Genomic DNA, 25,004 nt, shown 5'->3' with positions numbered 1-25,004 from the left:
TCATGTGTGTGAATGCTTGGCCCATAGGGAGTGGCAGTATTAGGAGACGTGGCCTTGTTGGAGGAAATGTGTCATTGTGGCGGCAGGCTTTGAGCTCTCTTATATGCTCAAGCTATGCCCAATGTGGAACACAGTCTCCTTGCTGCCTGCAGACCAAGATGCAGAACTCTAGGCTCCTCCAGCTCTGTCTGCCTGCATGCTGCCATGCTTCCCGCAGTGATAACGGACTAAATTTTTGAAACTGTAAGCCAGCCCCAATGAAATGTTTTTCTATTTAAGAGTTGCCTTGGTCAATAAAAACACTAACAACAAAACACTGACTAAGACAACGGGAACCACAGCTTAAGAAGCTTAACATTTTGGGACGCCTAGTAATTATTCCACTAGAAAGAGGCAGTGTGGCCCTGATACAGGGGAGCCAGGAGGTGAAGTGAGATGCTCACCTGGCGGTAGTTTCTGCGCACAAACATGGCCCGCGTGAAGGACTGGATGATGACCGCTGCCCGGCAGGCCCTGCGGTAGGCCAGGCGGGCCCTCTGCATGCGGTACTGTTTCTGGAACACTATGGCGGCACGGGTTCTCCGCAGGTGCTCGGCCAGCCTGTGGGGTAGCGGTGCAAGAGCACAGGAGGTTTCAGGAAATGCCAGCTGGCTAGCTGAGCTATTCATGAAGCCCTTCCCTCTGTGGCCCTAGTTGGGCCCTCTTAGACTGACCCATGTCACCTTCTCCAAGTGCAGCAATGCCTTAGGAACTGTGCACAGGGCTCTAAGCAGCAGAGTCATATTCCCCCCTATGGTCTGTCAGGTCTTTCCACCAGTGTCAGACCCTCACACCAGACTGTTTCTCTTATCAGGCATCCTTTGATTGCACCCTCAGCATCTCCCTCCCTCCCTTCTTTTTACATTTTATGTTCATTGGTGTTTTGCCTGCATTTATGTCTGCATGAGGGTGTCAGATGGCCTGAAATTGGAGTTACAGATAAGTGTGGGTTGCCCAGTGGGTGCTGGGAATTGAACCCGGGTCCTCTGGAAGACAAGCCAGTGTGCTTAACCGCTGAGCCATCTCTCTAGCTCAGTGTCTCCCATTCCTATGGGATCGTATTGCTGTCTGTCCCTCTGTGTCTCCACAAGCTCGGAGATACTTCAAACATTCTGCACTCCTGCATCTAGTTCAGAAGCTGGCAGTGCTGGAATAGAGCAAGTGTTTGCTGAATAAAAAGAAACAAAAACAAAAACCAAACCAAACCAGACCAAAACAAAACAAAAAACCCCCAAAACCTCCCCAGGCAGCAGTGATCCTTCCCAGTTTTCTTATTTCCCCTAAACTTCCCACTCTCTCCTTTTTGCCCTCCACCCACTCAGCAAGAGCGCGCCAGATGGGTACTTCCTACCCTTCTTGGGAACTCGCCAAGTTCACTGCAAAGGCTCACGGAGGAGCACAATGGCGACTGCTGGGGAGGACCTACTAATCCATTCACACCGTCCTGGGGAAGGAAGTGCTCTCCAGCCAGAATCTATGTGCTGAGGTTCAGGGTTCCCTAGTCTATCTCTCTGCCCTTTCTTCATACAGGGCCTAAGTCCATGGATCACATGCCCCCCGTTGGGAGAATGTAGCAGGCTGTTGCATTGTCACCACCAGGAAACCCAAGTTGGTACCCTCTCCAGTGAGGGACAAGGAATGATGGTGGAATTAGTGGGCAGGTATTGCGAGGACCGGCTCGGAGTTGATCCTGCCATCTTTTCATCCCCACAACTTCTGTACTGAAGTGTGTGTTGACTGTACAGAGGTGACGCAACATGAGTCACCCCTGCCTGTGTGAGTAAGTAGCCTATGGTGAGCTCCTTTCCAGCTCCAACTGGAATTCAAAGGATTTTTAAATAAGGAGGCTACATTCGAGTTAACTAGCTTCACCTCTTTCTTTCTAAAAGACATTATTTTAACTTTGGGGTTCGGGCCAAAGGACAAATGGTTGACTTATACCCAAATCAGATGGTACTAGGTTAGTGTTGGTGGCCTGGGGTTAGGGTGGGATATCATTAGACGCATGAACTAGGTCTGCTCCCTGAAGCAAGAAGAACATCGCAGGGATGCAGGAAGCAGATGGCCCAAGAGGAACCGCTGTAATTCCAGACAAAGAGGCCCTCCCCTTCCTGCTGGCCCGGATGTCTCCGTCATGGCTCACCTGCGGGCTAGGTACCCTCTGCAGAACCTCTGCAGGGTTAAAGTCGCTGCCTTCAGCCGACGATACTTCACTTTCTGCAGCCAGCCCCTGACCGTCTTCTGGATCATGATGGTAGCTTCCCGGAACTTGTCTGCCCGAAGCTTCTCCAGGTATGCCACCTGGCCTGCCCGGAAGAAGATCTTGGTGCGACCAAACTGGAACTTGTCTGGATCCTTTACAAGGTCGGGAGGGAGACTGCTTGGTTAGCGAACTACGCAGAGAACACGTCTTCCCTCGCCAGACTGCACGGGTACCCTCTGCCCTTGCCCCAGTAGGCGCTCCTAGATTCTCAGTGTCCATTAAACGGACTTGAGTCTTCACAATGGGACAGACCCAGGATGTGGCCATTAAAGAGATACCTGCTCTCAAATACCCACCACCATGGGGGAAGGCAGAAAAGTAAACAGGAGACTTTGTTTTAAGAAGTTGGGAGGATTAGCAAGAAGACCTGGCAATATTCAAAAACTGTTCTAGGCCAGTGGTTTTTACCCTTCCTAATGCTGCGACCCTTTACTATAGTTCCTCATGCTGTTGTGGATCCCTAACAGGTAAATTATCTTCATTGTTATTTTATAATTGCAATATTGCTACAGTATGATCCGCAATGTAAATATCTGATATTCAGGGTATCAGTATGTGACCTTCCAAAGGGTCGCGACCCACAGGTTGAGATCCACTAGTTTAGGCAATTATGCCTGTGGAGGTGGGTAAAGGTCTGTGTGAGCCAAAGAAGGCAGCCACGGAAGCTGTGAGAATACAGGAGAATAGAGGAGAATTCTAGAAGAGTGGAGCAGATGTCACTGTCATGTGGTGCCAAGAGGCAGACGGGGTCTATACAAGGAACTGAAGGTGAGTTTCGGAGGGAACCGGCCACCAAAGGCTTTATGGGATATGACACAAAATTGGGATGGTAGCCACGGATGGGTTCAGGGCCTTTGTGGAAGCTGTGACCTGGTCTGACAAACATTTGGCAATAACTTAAATGACCACGGACATGTACACAAAATTATAGGTCGCAAATAACACTCAGATAAAACTCTACTATCAACTTTTTTCAAATATGTAAACGCTGTCTTAGTTATACTTCTGATATTAAAATTAGTTGCCCTTCCTTGTGTTCACCCCAATGAATAGGGAGAGATGACCCAGGAGGGCACTGGGCATGAGCCAGGAAGAGCAGACCAGTGATGGCTGAAACTTCTTTGCAAATAACTCTCAGTGTGTGTGTTGGCATGAAGACCATAGGCAGGGAGGAGCCAAGTCCCGTCATACACTACGGTGGCTGGTTTCTGTCAACTTAACTCAAGCTAGGATTATCTGGAGGGAAGTACCTCGGTTGAGAAAGTACCTCTTGCGGACAGGTCCGTGGGGCATTTTATACCCTTCTCTCTGGACACTCTGACTGGAGCAAAGAAGCAACTCAGTGTGTACTTAGCACAGGACGAGCCACGTGAGATAGGATGAGAAGGCATTCTAAGAGACCTCAAGGGGATGAATCCGCCAGAATACCCATCTCCCCTCTTACTAGCCCCAGAAGTGGCCTAATGAGGCATCTACCCACAAACAGCCTGTCCTCACAGAAGTGGGCCTGTAAGCAGCGGCTCAGCCTACAGTTGTCTTCATCTCTGTCTCTCTTCTGACCTAAGTACACAGAGCACTCTGGTGAGGGAAGGACCAGGCATGTGGTCTTCAAGGCTAATGTGTGGCTCAGCCAAAGCCCTACTCAGTGGGAATGCTGTATCTAAAAGACATGGCTTGAGGAATGGGGGGAAACGATGAAGAAATTCAATACCTCCAGGGAAGTCTTGAAACACAAGTGAGCAGTCTATTTCCAAGAGAAACAACTGTGCACAGTGGCCCTAACCAGCCACTCCAAATAAGGGAACACCGCACATTAGACTGCCTGTGAAACCCTAGGCAGTTCATTGGCATTTCCTATGCTTCATTTTCCTCATCTGTGCATGGAAGGTTCTGCTAATAACCATGGAGGCATTCAGGTAAGGATGAACTATGACCTTGGACAAAGTGAAAGGTGGTCATGTGGTCACAGAAGCTACTCACAGGCTTGGGGCACACACAGCATGAGGCCAGCCCTTGACACCAGCAAGGCACTCCCGGTGCTATACAGTAACTAAATTCAGCTAACCTTGAACACATTTTCCTAACCCATGAAAAATGAGATATCAAAACATGTACAGTGATAGATGGACCACCTCAAAATCATAGGTAACTAGAGTCCTATCAAGCAAGCACAACCTTCAGTTAACTTAACCACACTGCCAACCCTCTAAGCACCATCCTAGTGCTAGTTAGTTTGCAAATACATATTTAATTTTTATCCACCTCCTAAAAGATATTTTCTATGATTTAACATTTTACGGAGACCCAGAATGTTAGATTCTGCTGTATCTCCGGAACGCTCTGGAAACTACTGAAATATTTAAGGGCTCGCTCCTCATGGTTCTGGCTTTCCAGTTTTTCCAGTCTCAAAATGTGATTTTTGGGGTTGTTTCATTTAAAACAATTTTTCAAAGGCCTGAGAATCCGTTACTTTATTTATAACAAGCTGACGCTGGCTAAAGGTCAGAACTCCACTGGGTACCCCAGTTTGGAGAGGTCAGAGATGTTGAGATAACAGCAGCAGTAGACAGGAGGCACCTCCATACGTACCCTAGTGATCTGCACTCCCTGGGTGCTGAGATGTGGGAAGCCAGGGGGCACTCTAGGGTGGGGGAGGGGACTCTCTTAGGCCAGTCACTGTTTCAGGAAATGGCTTAATATTTTAGGTAGTTTTACAGGGAAGAAGACAATGCTGTAAGTAGCCCCACCCTTGCCCTCCGCTATTGGGGCTTTTGGTCTACACACTCCTATGACTGGCTCACCTTGATGAGACTTTCTAGGACAGACTTGCAGATACTCTTCTTGTCGGTGTTGGCAAGCTCTCTCTTCTTCATCAACACCCGATACCGGTTGAAGAAGTCAGGGTAGGTCCACCTGGAGGGAAAGCCAAGGCGGATCAGAAGGTGACCTCGGATCCTGTCTGATGGAGTCAGGGCTACTGTACAAAGTTATTGTGAGAGCTTCAGATCAGCCCCAGGGGAGCGCTGTCCTTTCCATACCCCACTAGGGATGCCAGCACATCGGGATTCCTGAAGCTGGGTAAACTGTGTGTCTGAGAGGTATCCCCCACAGAGTCAGGGCCTCCATCTGTCCACAGCCACGGAGCCCTCTCTCCTGCTGCCACCACTGAAGAATGTGGGTACCTCACCTAGACAAAGCTTTGTCCATGCGGTTTAGTTTTTGTCTTTGAGAACTCACAATGGTCTTTGTAAACACATTTTTAAATGCCGAAAAGGATGCAAGAATATAGGTGTCCCCACCATAATGCAAGAATGTAAGGATATCCACCTTGATTCCGTAGATCATTGCTCTTGGTTTGAGACAGAAGAAAAGGTCATCTTAGACACATCCCACTCCAGACTCCTTCTCACATGGTAAGTGTTTACTGGTCCCAAGGACATGGGTATGTAAAACAGGTACACAAGCCAAAGATTTGCTGATAAAAAATTATAAAGAAATACAATGTGCCCGCAGGTATAATAGTGGCACGAATGTCAATGGGGCTGAGTAATTGCTTTCTGATTGGATTTAAGGCCTGCTCTACCAAAGGAAACACATACCCACTACTGGAAATCTGGCCAAGAACCTAAGGCTCTAAAGGTGAACCTACTGCTGTTAATCTGCTAAATGGACATAGTATTAAGCGGCCCTATAACTACCATATCCAGTTACAGGGTTGTTACCAATGCCTTAGGATGCTACGGTGTCGGTTTTTCTTTTTATTATTTTCCTCTTAAGGTAATTTAGGCTCCCTGTAAAGATGTCCTCCATCTCCACATAACTGAAGAGACCTATGACCTACCCAAGCAAGGCAGAGTTTGTGGCTGTGTTCTGGTAGTCCTTAGAGGGTTTTCACCTTACCACTGGCATCTGAGAAGGGCTTCATACGAACAAATGGAGTCTCCTAAGGAGCACTGTTCTTCCTCAGGAGAGCTGTCTTGGTTCACACTTTACCTCCTAATTCAGAAATTCTTGTGACCTCCACATGCAGCCGCTGAGGGGACTTGAGCCCCCATCCCAGATGGCTTGGAGTTGCAGCCTCAGTTGATCAGGAGGGCAGCACAGGGTACCCCCCCCCATCTTTCTAAGTCCTTGGCCAGTGCAGAGTGAGGCTGGCTTGTCCCTTCAGGGACATTAGGGAGAGCTTGCACACCAGTCTGTAGAGACAGGCTACTGGTACTTTGTTAGTTTCCCTGAGGTGAGTCACCTGCTCTCTCCTTTCACTGGTGGCCTTGCCTAGACCAACCTGCTCAGGTGTTAGTTGAGAGTGAACAAATTGTGTCCCTTTTCCTGGGACTCTTTTGCCTCTGCAGAGGGTCCTTTAGAAGCTGCAGGGAAGGAGTGCAACGGGTTTCAGGAACCCTTGGGGGGGGGCAGACATTACACTCAAGGTCCCCCAGCCCCCAGCCCCGCTGCTTCAACAGCAGCTGAGCCTTGGAGGGAAACAGACTGATGTAAACGGAAATAGCACAAGGACGTTTCTACTTGTGTGAATTTCCCCCTCTATGACAGTTGGCTACAGACAGTTCCTTTCCTTTTTGAGAAAGGATTTCCTGTACCCCAGGCTGGCCTGCAGGCCACCATGGAGCCAAGGATGACCTTGAGCTTTGGACCTTTGTCTTCACCTCCCAAAGGCTGGATTACAGGCCTGCAGCACACATCTAGCTGGAGTCTGTTCCCTTTTAACAAGGAAACTCTTTTGAGATGTCATATGCTATAAATTTATCCTTTATGATATTTTTATGTCTGTGGTATTTTGTCCGCATGTACGTCTGTGCACTACATGTGTCTGGTGCCTGCAGAGGCCAGGAGAGGGAATCGGGTCCTCCTGGGCCTACAGTTATACATGGTTGTGGGACACCATGTAAATGCTAAAAAGCAATCCTGGGGACTTTGGAAGAGCAGCCAGTGCTCTTAGCCACGAACTCATATCTTCAGCCCCAATTTTTCCCCCTTAAAGTACATAGTTAAAATAACTTTTGGCATTTTTGTGAAGTTGTGTACCTATCCCCAGTATTCAAGTCTAGAACATTTTCATAACCCCAAAATGAACTCTCACACCTGTGAGCAGTTTGTCAGACCCTGGCAACCATTAATCTACTTTGTCTTCCATTGCTCAGTTTTTAACTGGCACGAACTAGCTTAAGGAGGGAAGGCAGAGGGCACCTAGAGCCCCTGAGGACTCTGTTTTGGGACCAGGAATGCCCTTGCATTCCCAGCCTCCAGCTGTGGAGTGCCTGCAGTCTTTAACACGCACTGTACAAATGGAAACAGGTGAGGTCATTTTCCTAGCTAAAGGCTAATCAGGTGAGTATTTGCTTAGTAGCTAACTCTGTTCCTGCCTTCCTAGCTTCCTTCTGCTCTGGGCTCACCCTTGGAAACTTCTGTCTAGAGAAAGATGGGCGTGGCTAGGAACCCAGTGAAAAAGTGCCCGTGAAAGAACTCATCCTGGAGTCTAGGTCTCTGTTTCCCTACCCCTGCTTCCTCACCATGGACACATGGATCTCAGAACAGAGAGGTTTGCTACCGTCTCCTGTGACTCTTGAAGGGCACTTCTCACACTTTGCATCATGGCTATTTGTGTACTTACTTGTCTCTGTGAGTTTGCAATTTCACTGGGAAATAATTAAGACAGCATTTAGTCAGGCTAAAATCCTTAAATGTTTCTAATTTGAAAATCTCTGGCTGCTGACAGATCCACAACTGAAGGAAGCTATGAAGGAGGGAAGATGTAACTGCAGAGCTGTCAAATCTAGTTTGTGATGAACTCAGAGCACAGACATCACAGAAGCTTGTCTCTCCCTGACCTTGGCGTCAAACTGTGACTCAGGTAAAGACCTGGCTGGATGACTTATCTCGTCTGCCTACAAGACAGTGTCACCCACCTCACAAAGGTACCTGGGCTTTGAGTGGTGGGAGAGCTTTCCACTCAAGGCACTCGACTAGCAAACACATTTTAAAAAACACCAGTATTTGAAATGCCTTCCCAGTTAACCCTTTTCTACCAGTGTCTCTTAAAGGGGGTGCTAAGGCTTAGGGTTGTTAATTATTCAGGGTAGACGACTCCCATACAACACAGAGCACACTGCAACGTTGGGCCCTCACCGCTCTCTCACACATTGAGACCCTGAACAGCAACAAAAAAGCTCTCTGCAAGAACGTTTGCTGGAGAGTGTTTTAGATAGTTTTGGTTCAAAAGGCCTTACTAGGCAGCCATCGCTGTCATCTGAACAGTGTGGACCCTTCCCAGTCAGATGACCCTGACACGTCTTCTCGCACTTGGTGTAACTCTGTGTCTCACTGGCTGCAAAGGGTCCATTCCAGAGGATGGCCTGACATTGCATTCTATCTCAGAAGCAGACAAAAAACACTTAGACTACGACCAACTTCTAGCAGAGCTTCATGGTGCCCTAGCCACTCTGGAGGTAGGCTCCCCTCTTCCTTAGCCTTAACTTTCTCCCTGGATTTCAACTCCTGTGCTAAGTGCCTGGCTGAGCACTCTAGACTTCAGTGTCATGCTGCCTTTTCAGAAATGGCCTCCTTCACCTGCACTCTGGCCTAGCCAAATAGTCATGGTTGGGTGTGTGGGACAAGGCCAGGGGCTGTGCTTGCTCCCAGGCTGGGAAATCATTCCTCAGAGCCTTCGGTTTGGAAAAATGCCTTCTCAGAATGAGTTCCCCAGGCTTGTAACCTTGAGGGATGATGCAGCTGCTGTGGATGGCACAGAAAACACAGTTGCTCAGAGTGTTGTCTGTGACGGGAAACTGGAGCCGCATGCTGGATTAACCATCACTGTGTGAGGCCATTCTGTAGAAGAACGTCCGCCTGTGAGGTCATCAAGTGTGCTGGGGTGAACCAATGAGATAGGCTGGCTACAGGTACACAGCTTGGTGTTGCTCTCCCTTTTAAACTTGTTTCCTCATGAGGCTATTGGTCTGATTATATAAGCCCAGAGACTGCCTCCTGAGTAAGGCTTTTTTGTATAATGTTCTAAGTCAAGCTCTATGATGTCAGATCACAGAGGAGTTGCTCCGAAGATACCATGGTCCACAATCTCAAGGGTCCCTTAGAACATAGTGACACATTCTTCAGGGCTTTCAGGGCAGGATTAGAAAGGTGACCTGTGCTTTTGGCTATGGCAATGATAGATACATCCATAACTTTTTCCATCTGGAAGGACTTGATTCAATCACAGTTTTTCTGGGATTTGTTTTCTCATCCATAAGATGTAACGGTAACTCTGAGGGGCATTGAAGGCTGGATAGTAAAGTTTTATAATCAAGTTTAGTTGGTTAGGGGATAACATCTTTTTAGATCAAGGTAAAGGAGTTAAGTTAATAGAGGTGAGATATGATAGATAATGAACTTCATTCAGAAATTTAGACCCAACAAGACAGGAAAGACATTTACTTCAAGCTGGACAAATACAAATAGCCAAACCACTGCGTATGTAACATTTATAGAACTCATGATTGTCACATGGTTCTCCCTGCTGTATGTAGTTTGTTTTATACATGTGTAATAAAATAAATGTTTTTTTTTTTTAAAGATGTAACTGATGCCACCCATCTTGCCAACCTTAAGAGTAGATGTGATCTTCTCATAAAATGGTGCTGGGGCAATGGAGTATCCATATACAAACAATGCAGTTGGATCCCCTACCTCATGCCACACACATGTTAAATCTAAATAGATTACCAAAAGTTGTGAAACACTTAGAAGAGCACAAACCTTTGTAGGCTCAGACTGGACAACAGTTTCTTATATGTTATCTAAAACACAAATAACCCAGGAATTAAAAACAGATAAATTTGACTTAATTAAAATGGGAAGTGTCTGCATTTAAAAGAATGCGACCAAGAAAAGAATTGGAGATAGTATTTGCAGATGGGTGGTAACTGTCTCTTATCAAAAATAAAACACTCTCCTTACTCAACAACAGGCAAATTACCCTATTTTGAAATGTGCAAATGACTCGACCATACATTTCTCTAGAGAATTCACACACATGACCTAAACCATGTGAAAAGAGACAGAACGTCAGAAACTATCAGGGAAACACAAATCAAAATTACAGTGCGGTATCACTTTGCATTCCCTAGATAGCTATAATAGAAAAGAAACAAATATATCTTGACGGCTGTGTGTGGATATGGGGCCCCTTGTCTACTGCTGGTGACTGTAAAAATTTAACTGCTCTGAAGACAGTATGACAGGTCCTCAAAGGGGTAAATAGAGTTATCATAAAATCCAGCAGGTCCACTGACAGCTATATAATGAATAAAAATGAAAACAAATGTCTGCAGACACATGTACATGGCTAGGCATGTGGCACATACATGCAATCCAGCACTTGAGAGGTAGAGCCCAGAGGATAGAAAATCCATGGTCAACCTGGGCTCCATGGTGCAGCCCTGTCGGGAAAGAAAACAAAAGGGCATGTATGGACATGTTCAGAGCAGCATTTGTACTTACTGAAAAGTAAAAACCTAGGGGCCAGAGGCATGGCTCAGTGCTTTGAGTTCACACTGTTTTTCCAAGGGTCCCAAGTTCAATTCCCAGCACCCACATGGCAGCTCACAGCTGTCTGATGCCATCTTCTGGTACACAGATGTACATGCTGACAAAGCACCCATGCATATTAAATAAATAAGTAAATAAATAAAGACCTAAGTGTCTATTAGTTGATGGGGGAAAGAAAATGTGGTAAACACACATGAGAAAACAGCGTTCAGCAGCATAAAGCTTTGGAAACCGCCCTGAGTGAAAGGAGCCGCACACATAGAGGGCTACAAGTTCTCACTGCTTTTATACACAACACCCAAAGCAGGGACCCTTCCAAAACAGAGTTGGCTAAGGTCTCGGAGGAGGGGTGAGTAGGGACCACTCCCCTCTAGGATAATGAAAATAGCATGACGCTAGACAGTGGTGAAGGTTATAGCAGCTTGAATCCCTGCTTTTCTTGAGGGTGAAGCTGATAGCACACGGGTAATTTGAGTGGCCTTCACGAGGTGACAAGGCCTTCACGGGGTGACATGTGTCCCCATCGTTCAGCACTACCATCCCTGAAGGAGTCCCCAGTGTAAAGGCTGCTACAGTACGCTCACTGTTTCACAAATAAACCTGCATTCTCCTCTGCCGCCTCCTGGAGCCCTGGGGTCCCCGGGGAGCACAAGCTTAGCCTCAGTGTGCTCCCAGCTACAGGGAGAGATGATTCCTCATTGTTCTCTCTGAGCTGGGGCTGAAGCCAAACCAACAAGGCCTCAGGAATCCCAGTCAGGAGGATGGGAATGGGTGGCTGGAGTGTCCCAAGGTCAACATGTACTTCCAGGGTAATGGTTTTCTGGCAGGAAGATATGTGTGTGTGTGTGTGTGTGTGTGTGTGTGTGTGTGTGGCGGTGTGAGAGAGGAGAGGAGAGAGGAGGAGAGGCCGAGGGCGAGGGGGAGGATGAGGGTGAGAAGGAGAGAGGAGAGAGAGAGGAGAGAGAGAGAGAGAGAGAGAGAGAGAGATCGAGAGAGAGAGAGAGAGAGAGAGAGAGAAGCTGGACAAGGTGGCACATGCCCATATATATATACCAGTACTCAGTAACCCAAGGCAGGAGGATTTTCAGCTTCACACCAACTTCATCTACACAGCAAGATCATGTCTACGAAAAGAACATGAACTAGGCATATAGTTCAGTAGCAGAGCACTCATATAGCATATACAAAGCCCTAAGTGTGAACCCAGCATAACCAGAACCAAAAGCCAACAGCAACAAAATGCGTCAATGGAAACAGTCTTAAGTCATTGAGAAATCTTGTCACACTACAAATGCTCAGGGCTCAGTCTCAGAATCTGACTTCCCAGGTCTGGAGGGGAGTGAGGCTTCTTAGTTTGTGAGCGAGCCCTCCTGTCTGGGATGTACAGGCCTGAGAAGGAACTACTGTGTCAGACCCCAACTACTCAAGGGGAGACAAAGCGCCAACAGCCAGAGATGGGAAAGCGCATCACTCCGGCCTAACCCCTGCCGTACACACTCTCACGGTTAAGAGCAAAGGCAGTAGCTGTACATCTGCTTCAGATCCAAGTCTGATCAGCTAGAGGTGAGAAGGCAGTTGCCAAGGCCTCCATCTACTTCTATAATTTTAAATGATTTTTTCCCCATATGGATTGGGGGAAGGTAAAGTTGGAAAAGCAGCAAGTCTTTCAGCAAGCACCACTCACGGTGGCACGTTCCTGTAGGCTCAGCACTCGGAAGGCTGAGGCAGGAGGACTGCTACTAGTGTGAGTCCAGCTTAGGCTCTAAATGAGTCTAAGGCCAGTCTGGGTTGCAAAGTGAGACCCAGTCTCAAGATTAAAAATAATACTATGTTTTCAAGACTAGGATGAGAACCGAGTTCTTGCGGTCTCGTTTTAGCTCTTTTTGTACAAACGTTGTATGTTTGGGAAGCCCTCCTACACCTGCTTTGGTCGAGCAGTATTTGCCTCACAGTTCTTTCAGTTACAAGGTTGTGAGGGAGCCTAGGGATGGTTAACTACAGACGGGAGGACCGGGGCAACGGGGAGCCGCCTGGGAGCTGCTCTCTCAGACAGTCCGTTCATCACCGTTCTTTCTGCTCTTTACCAGGAGCATATTTCCCAGCTACTGCACAGCATTTCAAATTGAATGATACATTTTCATTATAAGTCAGCCTCCCAGAGAGTTGTAATTCTTAGGGCAGATAAAAGTAGACAGGTGCTCTGAAGCCCGTGATAGAGTGGGAGACCCAGAACACTGCTGCTGGTCGGCCACGCCACACTCGTCCTCACTGGCTGAATTTGGGGGATTTAGGAGTGCTGCTTATGTTTTCATTTTCAAATAGGAGAAAGAAATTCTTTAGGCATCAGGTGGGTCGGACAGAAGAACTGTCTGGAGAGATGTCACAGTTCTCTGGAATCCTGCACTGTGCCTTTCTTTCCACTTTTCTTTTGTTTTTGGTGACTCAAGTAAGTTGCTACAAGCTGGAATTTCCCCAATCATAGGAGGCCACTGACAGGCTTAGGCAAAGCTCTGAAACTTGTGCAGTTACTTGACAAGCAAATGCAAGGGAAACCACTCTCTGTGTGAGCTCTTTGCTCCTGGGGAGGGGAAACCCGTTTCGCAGGTGAATCCCAAGCTGTTCAAGCCCCCATGGTCCCACGAAGGTCTCCGGGCCTGGACAACAGATGGCGGCTGGCAATGGCAATGGCACAGTAGCTGCTGGAGCTCAGAGCTGAGCTGAGCTCTGAGGGGATGGAAGGATCAGAACCCACACGCACTAGAACGGTGATGCGACTCTACTTCAGCACTCACCAAAGCGCTGCCTGCTATAACCTAACATTTCCAACGGCAGCTTGGGAAGGAAAAACCTCTCTTGGACCCTCTGGCAAAATGTGTTGAGGCAACAAAACCAAGTGGGGCCCAGGAAGCATGGGTTGGGTCTAAGCCTGTGCATCTAAGCCACAGCTCTTTGCAGCATTTCCTGCAATACCAGAAATGCATGCCTTCTCCTCTGCACTTTCTAGAATTAAAAAAAAAAAAAAAAAATGCACAGACACTCTCACAATTACCTGCTGGAAAGAGCTTTGAAATAAATAGGACACAAGAAAAAAAAAATATCTACTAGGTGCACTGTAAGAGGCCAGCAAGCTGTGGCATGCCAGCTCTACCAGCAGCAGTTTTACCTGCAGCTAGATGGGATGAATAGCAGATACCACTTCAATATGAACCTCAGCAGTCTCTTTGCTGCCTGGATGAGAAAGGGGACACGCAAAGTATGAACTTGCTATGACTGACAGACTAGCAGTTGCAGGAGGACACACAGTGGACAGGGAAGTACTCTAACTGGTCTGCCATCAGTGGAGTCTGTCTCCTGCTATCTCCCCATCACTCTGAGTCCTGCTCTTCAAGGCCCAGCTTAAGTCTCACTCCCCAATGGGGCCACAGCTTCCCCCATGCCTGCACTGTGTCCTTGCACCTGCGAGTGCATCATTCCCTAAACCGCTTCAAGCTTGTGTCTTCTAGCTTTGAACTCCTGGTGGGTAGGGGTGTCAACACAGGTCTGGATGCTCCATAGAGAGGAATGGAGGTGGGAGGTGGGAGAGGAGAAGCCTTTGAAGGCAAAAGGCTGTTCTCATTCTACATAAAGCTCTCAGGAGACCCCAGAAATAAATCTCTGTTTTTTTCCACCTTTAGAACAGTCTGCATTGAGCTGCAACAGCAAAGCCTATGGAAATGCAGCCGCTTACTCTGTCACTATGATTCCTCCATAGCAAGGTTGCAAGGTGACAACTCAGACCCTGAATCACAGGTAGCAGGTGGAGACAGAACCCTGACTGGGTAGGGCACAGAGTTAACCATGTCAGCCACATCCATCCTTTTCCTGATGTCCACGGAGACCCTTTCTGAAAGTCACTTGTCCTACCATGAAATAATTCAGTTAGAAAGTTACTGGTGAAATAGTTGGTTCTCTTTATATGGAGATGGGTCCCCTGCATCTATCTGCCCTATACTATCTCACTGTCACACGCTTTTCCTCTGTCTTCTTCATAGCTTGACACAATGCTATCATGCACACTTTACAAGATACCTGACTAATGACAAGTTATCCATAGAGATGAATAAGTACCTCAGGTTTGTCTGCTCACCTCCAGGCCACTGCACAGCATAGGCATGGTTACTGAGTGCCCACTTCCCCAAGCTTCTTAAACAAGAACATGGTTTCTCCCACAGATCCCAGACGCCCCCCGCCCCCGTGTGTGTATGTGTGTGTGTGTGTGTGTATGCATGTGTGTTTGGTGTTGAGGATTGAACCAACCAAGGCCTTGTACATGCAAAGCAAGCACATTACCACTGAGCAACACCACCAACCCTTTTTATACAATTGGTAAACTAACCTTTTCAGTTGCCTGGAGAGTTTGGGGTAATTTCAGGATACTGACTTGAGGTCACACACTCACAGGGATTTCACAAAAAGAAAACTAGACATTTTTCTCATGCCTCCTCAAACACATTCACACAGAGGCAGCTGGGTGGTACAATAAGCCTTTGTTTGAAAGGCGACACTTGATTGACTTGAATACTACTGCTGGGCAGTAACAAACACAGTACAAGCAGAAGGGTGTTGATTCTAGAACAAACTCAACTGCAGGCTGGTGACTCAGCAGCGCACATCCTTCTGTGGGCCTCACTGTGAAACATGTTAGATTACAGTATGTCCTTTCTACCCATAGCACACAGATGCAGTTACGTCATAGCATCCTTCTTCCACAAGCTGTCCTATTACAATTCCAACCCAGTGTTTTCAAGAACTCAACCCATTTGCTGGTCACTAATGGGTCACAACATTCAATTCTGAGGACTGCTGGACTAATAATGGCTGGACGAAAGATGCTTTTTCTTTAGGTGATGTGTCTTGGGAGCTCATCAGACACAAGAGCCAGGAGAGCAGCATCCCCCAAAATGTAGCTTGGGAGCGCCCTCAGGTCCTGCTCCAGTTCTTCAGCTGAATTAAACTGTGTCAGACCTGAACCCAGGACCTGTGACAGGCTCTGAAAGGCAGCAGAGGTATTGAGACCACAAATAGCTTACGTCAGGCCTTACTCTGCCAATCAAAAGGCAATGTCAGATACTGCAAAAACAGATGGGGTTAGGGGTGGAGGTGGGAATGGGGGGGGGCGGGAGTTGGTGTCTGTAACTACTTCTGTTCAGACCTTCAGATGGAAACATGAGACTGGGCCCCAGGACACTGCCTCTTGCTTCTCAAGGAAAGATGTGGCTGAAAGGCCTTTCTCATGGCCCCAGCAATGACCCTGAATGATGCCTACACCGTGTTGGCCTTGAAAAGCTACCTGGATGCTGCAGATTAGTAACCATTCTCACAGTTTCCAGGTCAAGTGCAAATCCCTGATTCTATCAGCAGTTTCCCTTCCAGCCCTGACGTGTGGGAATTGCTTATAGTTAAGCTGTTTATGGACAATTAACCACAGTATATGAAACTGGTCCCTCCACTGCAGGGGAAAGTACCAGGAGGGAGGCTTGGGCTACCTTTTACCTCTAAAGAGAGAGATCTCAGAGCAGTGGATCCTGATGGGCAGGTTCCAGGGCTGCCACAGTCCTCTGCCCAGTCCTGGGTAACAGCAGGAGGCATTTGGCTTCTTCATCATTATTAGTGTGCAGTGTGACTTTGGGAGAGCCAGTGAGGTAACCCCCCACCCCCCACCTCTATTTCATCAGGCACATGCCCAGAGGAGAGAGCCACAGTGTCGATGTGGCTTCTCCAGGCTGCAGTGCGGTTCAGGGGGGGATATCCATGACACAGGTCAGATCATGAGAGCCATCTATTTTGTTTATGTGTAGGATATGTGTGTGTGTGTGTGTGTGTGTGTGTGTGTGAGGGTCAGAGGTCAACATGGGTATGTTTCTTGTCTGCTCTCCACCTTGTTTCTTTTCTTGTTTTACTTAGAGACAGGGTCTCTGAACTGGGTCTCACCAAATGGCTGGAGTAGCTGGCCACTGAGCTCCAGGTATCAGCCTGTCTCTGGTGGCCCCACCTACACACCCCAGCAATGGGGTTTCAGAGAACACTTCTCGCGCTGGGCATCTGAACTCCAGGGCATCACACTTGAGTCACATCTCCCCAAGCCCCATGAAAGTTTTAGAGAAGTCGCATTTTCTACATAGATTTGACTTCACATTGGAAGTTAAAAGAGGTCCAACACTAGGTGAGAAGATAGGCAAAGTGTGACAACATACATATAAAGCTCTCTCTTCTACCTCAAAAAGAGAATTCCATCACATGCTACATACAGCCCAGACCCTGAAGGCTATACTGGTAAAGGAATTCCATCACATGCTACTTACAGCACGGACCCTGAAGGGTATAATGGTAAGGGAATTCCATCACATGCTACATACAGCATGGAACTGAAGGCTATAATGGTAAGTGAAATAAACCAGTCACAAGGAGGCCAGAGACCACATGACCCCACTTAGATAAAGCATCTAGAGCTGACCAAGCCAAAGACAGAAATAGAAATGGTGTCTTCAGGGACTGTGGGCAGGGCTGGGGAAGCTGTACTGTAGTTTGAGACAGTTTGCCACCTGAAGGTTCCTGTGGTAGAAGCTTGGTCCCAGAATGGCGGTGTTGGGAGGTGGTGAGATAAATAAAGGAGGCAGGGGAGAGGGCTTGGCCTTTAGGGGGAGGGGGAGACCCCAGCTACAATCCCACTTCTTGTTGTACTGGGTTCTTACTCCTTCCACAAATCCCTGGGCTTTCAGACTGTGACCAACGTGAGGCATTTTGAAAAGGCAGTTAGTCTGCGTGGAGTGTTTTGTTCATTCAGGCATTTTGTCGTAGTTAAGGGAAGACAGACAGAAACAGCCAGCTATCTTGAATGGGTTGTTTTAGTTTTGTAAGGTTAAAGGAATTCTCGAGGTTGGTAAGAATGGCTATACCTACCCGAATACACTGAATACCACTGCACTGCGCACTTGAAATGGTAAAGACAGTAAGTATTGTGGGGGAAAGGTGAAGGATAAGGCTGACAACTTCAGCTAGCTCATTACCCACATCAATTCTAATTTGAAACCCTTCCCCAAAGCATGTTCCCATTGACTCCTGTGTTTTCAAGCCAAGCTGAAATTCTTATTTCTGTCAGCATCTCTGGGTCTTCGGGGCTTGGGAACTTTTGTTGAGGATCTGTCTTAGACTGAGAGCACATACCATGGCTCGCTGGGGCTCTACACTCTGTTACTCTGCAGCATCTCGAGGAGGGCACGGCTGGTGACCTTACCTGGATGGGTAGCCGGCTGCGCTGATCCGAATGGTCTCCAGCACGCCACAGGCTCTGAGTTGCTGCACAGCTCTCTTTGGGTCGAAGCTGCCAAGTAAAGCACATCATGAAGGGATGCTGGCAGGTGAGAGAATGAGAGAGAAGGAAAACACTCCTGTCCTGCAGCATCTAAGGTACCTGCTACCACCGAGCTGCCGATGGCCACATACTAGGTTAGGGGAAAGCACAGGCCGAAGGGCAGAAGAGCCATTTCAGCAGCCTCGGGTCTCCAGACTGTGCACATTTGTTTTTGTTTTGTTCTGAGTTGTTTTGAGATGTTTGAGGGTTTCCTTGTGTAGCTCTGGCTGTCCTAGAACTCACTTTGTAGACCAGGCTGGCCTCGAACTCATAAAGCTACACCTGCCTCTGCCTCCCTGAGTGCCGGCTCTGTGCACATTCTTAATGCCATCTTTTCCTTTGCCCACTTGCCTGTCATCTTCCCAGTCTCATTCCTGTCTATTCTCCAGAGCTTTCCCTGAGCACTTGCACACAGATTTTTCTAATGGCCTGTGTACAATGCAAGGAGAAAAGAGGGCAGGCTCCGTGCTAGGACACTGCAAGCTCTGGTGTAAGATCTATGGTGAGGGCATTGAAGGAAAGCCCGAGGGAAGGCAGCAGGAGATCAGCACAGCCACAAGTCTTATTAGGAAGCAAACTGAGCCAGAACTACGCAATTTTTCGAATTTGCTGAGGCCACTGGCCCACTCAGAGGAGTGATAGGAAGGAACATACATGCCCTTTCTTTCTGACTGAGGCTCAATGGAAGCCGATGGCTATGCTTCTTTTGTTCCTTGCTCTCTGGAGATGAAAGAACAAGTCTGAGGACCCGTGGGGCTCACAGCCTGGGATCCTGCAGAGCACAGTGGCTTTGGCAGAAACCCCAGCAAGGCTGTTGGCAGCTGTCTTGCCATGGCAGATGAAGAGAGGCGGGGCTTATATCATTTTGAGGACCTGCATGAGCCCACAGGACAAAGCCCGGGTGTACCCTCCACCACTCTCCCTGACAACCCAAGTGTCATTTATGGCTGTGCGGCCTATCTGGGTTCTGAAATTCCAAGGATGGAGATGACTACCTTCAGTCAGGCTCTCTGTGGGACAGACTGTCTGTCTACTCATCTTTGTGTGACCTGCCCTTGGCCTGGCCCACACCAGCCTCCCTCATGAGGCATGAAGCTGTGGCATCTGGAACTTGGTACACCCAGCTTGCCTAGCTTCACTGTGTGTTTTTCTAGAGACTGATGACTTTCATAGCATATCAGGCACACTCTGACCCCAGGGAGGTCCTAGGGTTGAGGGTACCCACACCCTCCTTCAGGCACGTTCTCATTTCTACCTCCTCATCTCTCTGCTGCACCCCAAACCTGGTTTTTCTGAATTCTCTTCCTGCTCACTCCAGATCTAAATGAGAGGGCCTCAGGTCCCTAATGACATTCTGTGTATAAGGGACAACAAAAGGGTCCCGATTAGCACGGTTGCTTGATGGCTTAATTTCCCCTTCTAAGGACCCAAGCTGTGAGGTAAGAGGCTTAGGGGACAAATACAAACACTGAGTATCCCACTGGAACCCTTTCCCTGTCACCCCAGGCTTTTGTCCCCTTTGATATGCAGCACAGTTCTGGGATCCCGCTGGCCCTTGATGGGTCTTACAAGCAGCCTCTTTGGACGTAAGGGCCACTCTTGATCCTGGGAAGGCCTTTGGGGGTGCAGGCTCTGCTCCTCTTATCTCTAAGGCAGACATTTGGAATGGATACTCTGGAGTTTTCAAAGAGCATTAGAGGCATGCAAGTCTTTGGTCCCAGGGCTCCCTACCTAACCACTGCATGGCTATGGCCCAGAACTCAGAGAGGTCCGCTTGCCTCTGCCTCTCAAAGTGGGACCAAAGGTGCGAGCCACTTCGCTCAGCCCCTCCTTTTTTTTTTTTTTTTTTCTCCTTGGTGGCTCGCATCTTTCATCCAGTAGCATGCCTCTTGACAACTATGCACTCCAGTTGTGAGACTGAGCCCTGTCTAGTGGCCAGAGCATGGCTTGCTGTGTGAGCATCCCAAGGCAGCGTGGTAACATGCTAGGAAAACAGGCTGCAGGTGGGGTCAGTCTTCTCTTGGGTCCTACACACAATGGTTGGAGCTGGTCCCACCAGAAAATAAGTTTTGAGCCTTGGTGGCCCAAGCTGGCTTTGACATCAAGATCCTCCTGCCTTATGTGCCACCACATGGCCTAAGGCAAGTAGTTCTTAGTTTAGCCATAACAGCTCAGCAAAATGCCCCCTTCCTGCTCTTTCCCACCCCAGACAGCAGCAGCAACAGCCTGCCTGTGGTCCCTGTGTGGACCAAGCAGCTGGAGGAAAAAGCTGTGCCCTAGCTCCCCACTACCGGCTGGGACCACTCCAGCGAAGGCACGACATCTTGTTTCCTTTCTCTCCCTCACTTAGAGGGTGTGGAGAGCCATAGCTCTCAGATTTGCTACCAAAATCACAGATGGAAAAGGGACTTCCAAGAGAAAAGCAAAAGACAGGGTGCTGTGTCCTCTCTCCCTGAGCAGGGAATGGCAGTGTTCTAATCTCTGAACCAGCGAAGACTCCATCTGCCTGACTACGGAGTGATGAGGAGTGGAAAGCTGGCCTTCTGCTCTTAAAGTCGGAAAGCAATTAACATGTATCTCTACATTAAAACCCCACCAGGCACAAGTTTAAGCTGCTGAAAGCCAGGTTTACACTTTCCTGTTCCCAAACAGTGCAGAGGCAACACAATCTGGAGCTGTCCGGCTGCAGAGGGAGGGGCCAGCCGCTGCAGCACCTGGCTCTGCTTCTGCCGTGGCTTCACTTACTACTCCGTCAACCTGGCACAAGCTCTGAGCTTTCAACCACTTCCTAAGAATCCACAGCATCCCTACAGCCACCACTCTACCGAGTAATTCCAGACTGACACCCCAGGCCACTTCCTCCCAGGGAGAGCAGAGTTACTTCATTGTTTTTTTGCCTTTCTGTCTCCACAGTATTTTTCCCTAAGTCTGTTTTCTCCCTCCACGCTCTGGGTTCCCAGGGCCTGAACTCAGGCCACTGGGCCTGGGGCACGTGTTTTTACTAGCTGCGGCATCGTGGCATTCTCATCTTCATAATGCTTTTATAGAACTGCTGATGGTCACTTCTGTGGCAGTGTCATTTATTTGTGACATGCAGCAAGGGCTTGGGGGGCATATCTAAATGCCATTCCACTTGTCATAGCCAAGTGACTAATGAAGAAGAAATAAGACATGTTTCTTGACTAAAAGTAGAGGGAAAATAGTTTTATATGCTAAGTGCTATCAAAAGTATTCAGGACAAGGGCTTTTGGTGGGGCCATTCTGCCCCCTAGGGAACACTTGGTAATGTGGAAAAATGTTGGTTATCACACCAATGGAGATGCTACCAGCAATGTGGCAGACAGAGGGCAGCAATGTGTCTCACCATGCTATAATACTTAGGACAATCTTCTATGACAAAAACCTATCTGACCCACATGTGAAGAGCGCTAAGGATGAGACACTGGAAGTAGAAATGGGAGGAGGGATATAGCAGATTTGCTTTTAGAATAATACCAATAGTTTATGTCAACATATATAGCAATATATATGAATAGCTGTATGTGCATATACACACGTGCTGTGTGTGCATGCAGAGGCCAGAAAGTCACTCCTGGGTGTCACTCCTCAGGTAGAATACCCATAGTCTTTTAGGGAGGGTCTTTTAACTGGTGTGGGGCTTGCTGACCAGGCTACCTTGGCTGGCCAATAAGCCCTGGGGATCTGCCTATCTCTTATCTCCAGTGCTGGGAATACAAACTTGCACCATCACACACAGCTTTTTTTATGTGGTTCTGGGGACCACACGCAGATCCTCACATTTTCAAGGCAAATACTTTACTGATTATATTATTTCCAAACCTATAATAACAATGAGAACAATGATAACATATTTTTAATTATATAAATTGTTATACTTTTCTCTGGTAATTCTCATTTATTATCTCTTTATATTTTTTCCAAATCAGGATATTGTAAAATCATAATTAACTGGCAAAGAGTGAAATATTAGCTTGGAACCATCTGACTCTGATCTTGGACTACAATTCAGGTTTTTTTTGTTTTGTTTTTTGTTTTGTTTTTTGTCTTGGTCTCAGTCTCTTTCTTGATCTGTCTCTCTTACTTTGTCTTATTCTGGTTCTTTCTCTTTTCCCCTTTCTCATCCTACTCCTCTCAATTACGTGTGTATGTGTCTGTCTGTCTGTCTGCGCCTCTCTCTCTCTGTGGGGGGGGGCATACTAGGCCTACCAGAGTACCTGGCATCTGCTGGGTACCAGTCTCTGATGAATGAACCAACAGGGTCATAGTTGGCTGGATGGAACACAAAGCAAGTGCCACCTGTCTTCTCTCAGGCCCTGAACGCTGTTCTGCTCACCAGCTCCTTCAGTCAATAGATTTGGGGCAGAGGACTACCAGGCATGCCTCAGAAGCATGGAGGAAGGGAAGCAAGCAGCGTGCCTACAGAAGGCTGTGCTCAGCACTCAGCCCACTTGGGAAGTGACTGATTGCTCAGGTCAGTATATGGCTCTTAGAGGCCAGAGAGGCTGAGTCTCCCCTGCTCCTGCTGACTCCCATGGCTGGGTGAGGTGGCTTGTGTGGCGACACCTGCTGGCACTTACTGAAAGGGAAGCTTTTCGTCGTTGGGCTTGATGCATCGAACGTAGTGTGGCGTTGTGGCATTCAGGGTCTCCATAAGCAGGTTCAGGGAAGTGCGGAACTGCAGAGGAAAGCCAGGCCTTAGTTGTTTTTAATATTCTGTTGAATGCCCAGCACTATTCTCACTATGACTAATTCAGAAAGACAGGGGAAAAAAGACATTCAGAGACCAGGGGTTAGATTCTACCTGACACCCCTCACTTGCCATGAATAAGACTGAATCTTTCCATAGTAGGGCTCTTCAAAGTAAATGGGGGAAACTACTCCATAATGTGCCCAACTCCCAGCACTGGGGAATCCATGAGGTGAAACGTAAGTACTAAGAAATGAGAGATCTGCCTGCTATGCACTAAACACGGGGCTGAAATTGTAATGCCTGCACCTAAACACGCTGGAAAGGATGGGCTTTGTAGGAAATGTCCCAAACCAACAAATCCACAGCAGTGAAGGCAGCTGGGACTACCAGACCCTTCTCTCTGGAGACACACTGGAGAGTGAGCACTTTCCTTAGCTGTTCCTGGGTTTCTTTGGCCCACCTCCCTGACCATATCCAAAGACCTTTACTGGGACCCTACATCTAGCCCCCTTCTTCTGTAGGCTCCCTCCAAGCTAGGCCTGCTACATGTGCCACAGGCTGGGGACTAGGACTGACCTGGTAACCCACGGATTTCTTGTGCTCCTTGTTGGAGGCCTTCATGGGGGGTCTGGAAGAACGAATGTTGATCTTTGAAGAGGAGCGACTCTTGGCTGTGTTGGAGGCAGGAACAGAGTCCTTGTCATCGTGGAACAGGTCAGCCACTATTGGGAACTGGACACAATCACAGGAAGGAGGAGACCTGTTGTAGTCTAATGTTGTTTATAGTCTTTCGAAACAGCTAATATATATTCCGGAGAAAATACACGTCCACACAAAACCTTGTGTACCCATGTTCATAGGAGCATTATTAATAAAAGATCTTCATAAAAGAGTAAGATTGACCCACTCATGTGATGAGTGGATAAAGAGTGGTATATTGGTATCATGGAATATTATTCAACAATATAAAGGAATAAAGTCCTCATACATGCTACAACATAGCAAGGATGAGCTTTTAAAACAGTATGCTTGAAATATGATGAAAGCACTATATATGGCAAAAGAACACAGAGCACGTGACTCAGTTTACCTCAGGTAAAGTGTCTAGACAACAGAAAGTGCCCCACTGTTTGTCCAAGAGTGAGAAGAGAGGCATCTAATGATTGGTTTTTCATTTTTGAGTAATGACAATATTCGAGTTTGTAGCAAGGTTGCACAACTTGGTTAGATTACTAAAAATCCCCTGACGTTTACGCGGTGAGTGATGCCTCAGTCTTTTGTTTGTTTGTTTTGTTTTTCAAGACAGGATTTCTCTGTGTAGCTTGGCTGTCCTGGACTTACTTTGTAGACCAGGCTGGCCTTGAACTCACAGCAATCTTCTTGCCTCTGCCTCCCCAGTGCTGGCATTAAAGGCGTGCGCCACCACACTCAGCTGATACCTCAGTCTTTAAAAGGCTTGGAAAAGGTTTCTCTCCCTAAAGTGCTACTTAACATTCATCTACAGAGACAGTTTCAGTTGCTTGTGGTGTAGTTGGAGGTATATATGGACACTCACAAAACTATGCCTGAATGTTATTATTTTCTGGCACTTTCTGTTGAATCTTGTAATGTTATTTGGCGTCCCTGACTCCTGCGTTTCCCCTTAGACAGTGGCTCAGAGGTCAAGAGGTTAAGAGCACCGCCTACTCTTCTAGAGGTCCTGAGTTCAATTCCCAGCAACCACATGGTGGCTCACAACTATCTGTAATGTAATCTGATGTCCTCTTCTGGCCTGCAGGGGTAGATGCAGGCAGAGCACCGTATTCATAATAATAAATAAATCTTTAAAACAAAAAACAAAAGAATTCATTTATTCTACAGATTGTTAGAAGGTTTTTGTGCCAGCGTGGCAAGGTTTAATGGCACAGTTTGTCCCTCACGACTCTCAGCCTGATGAGGACACATCTGCCCTCACTCCATGAGCAAATCAGTGTGGGACTAGCACTGGGAGGTCTCCAATACACATCTGACAGTGGGGAGGAAAATGAGCACAGAGCCTC

At 47.7% G+C, this 25,004-nt stretch overlaps 1 protein-coding gene across 2 annotated transcripts in view; it reads right to left on the bottom strand.

Annotated features, from left to right (window-relative positions):
* Myo5b (myosin VB) overlaps positions 1-25,004 on the bottom strand; it is a 291,060-nt gene that overhangs the window by 56,877 nt on the left and 209,179 nt on the right. For both annotated transcript variants that reach the window (XM_051163654.1, XM_051163655.1), the window contains exons 15-20: positions 23,542-23,697; positions 22,853-22,950; positions 18,138-18,224; positions 5,104-5,215; positions 2,183-2,394; positions 444-600 (exon numbers count right to left, since the gene is read on the bottom strand). In XM_051163654.1, the coding sequence (XP_051019611.1) occupies positions 444-600; positions 2,183-2,394; positions 5,104-5,215; positions 18,138-18,224; positions 22,853-22,950; positions 23,542-23,697 (822 nt within the window). The remainder of the gene's footprint in view (positions 1-443; positions 601-2,182; positions 2,395-5,103; positions 5,216-18,137; positions 18,225-22,852; positions 22,951-23,541; positions 23,698-25,004) is intronic.

The sequence above is a fragment of the Acomys russatus genome, chromosome 20 (genome assembly GCF_903995435.1).
Source record: "Acomys russatus chromosome 20, mAcoRus1.1, whole genome shotgun sequence".
In the NCBI taxonomy this organism is placed as follows: Eukaryota; Metazoa; Chordata; class Mammalia; order Rodentia; family Muridae; genus Acomys; species Acomys russatus.
The sequence above is the reverse complement of the archived record's forward strand: the minus strand, read 5'-3'. Positions and strand labels throughout refer to the sequence as shown.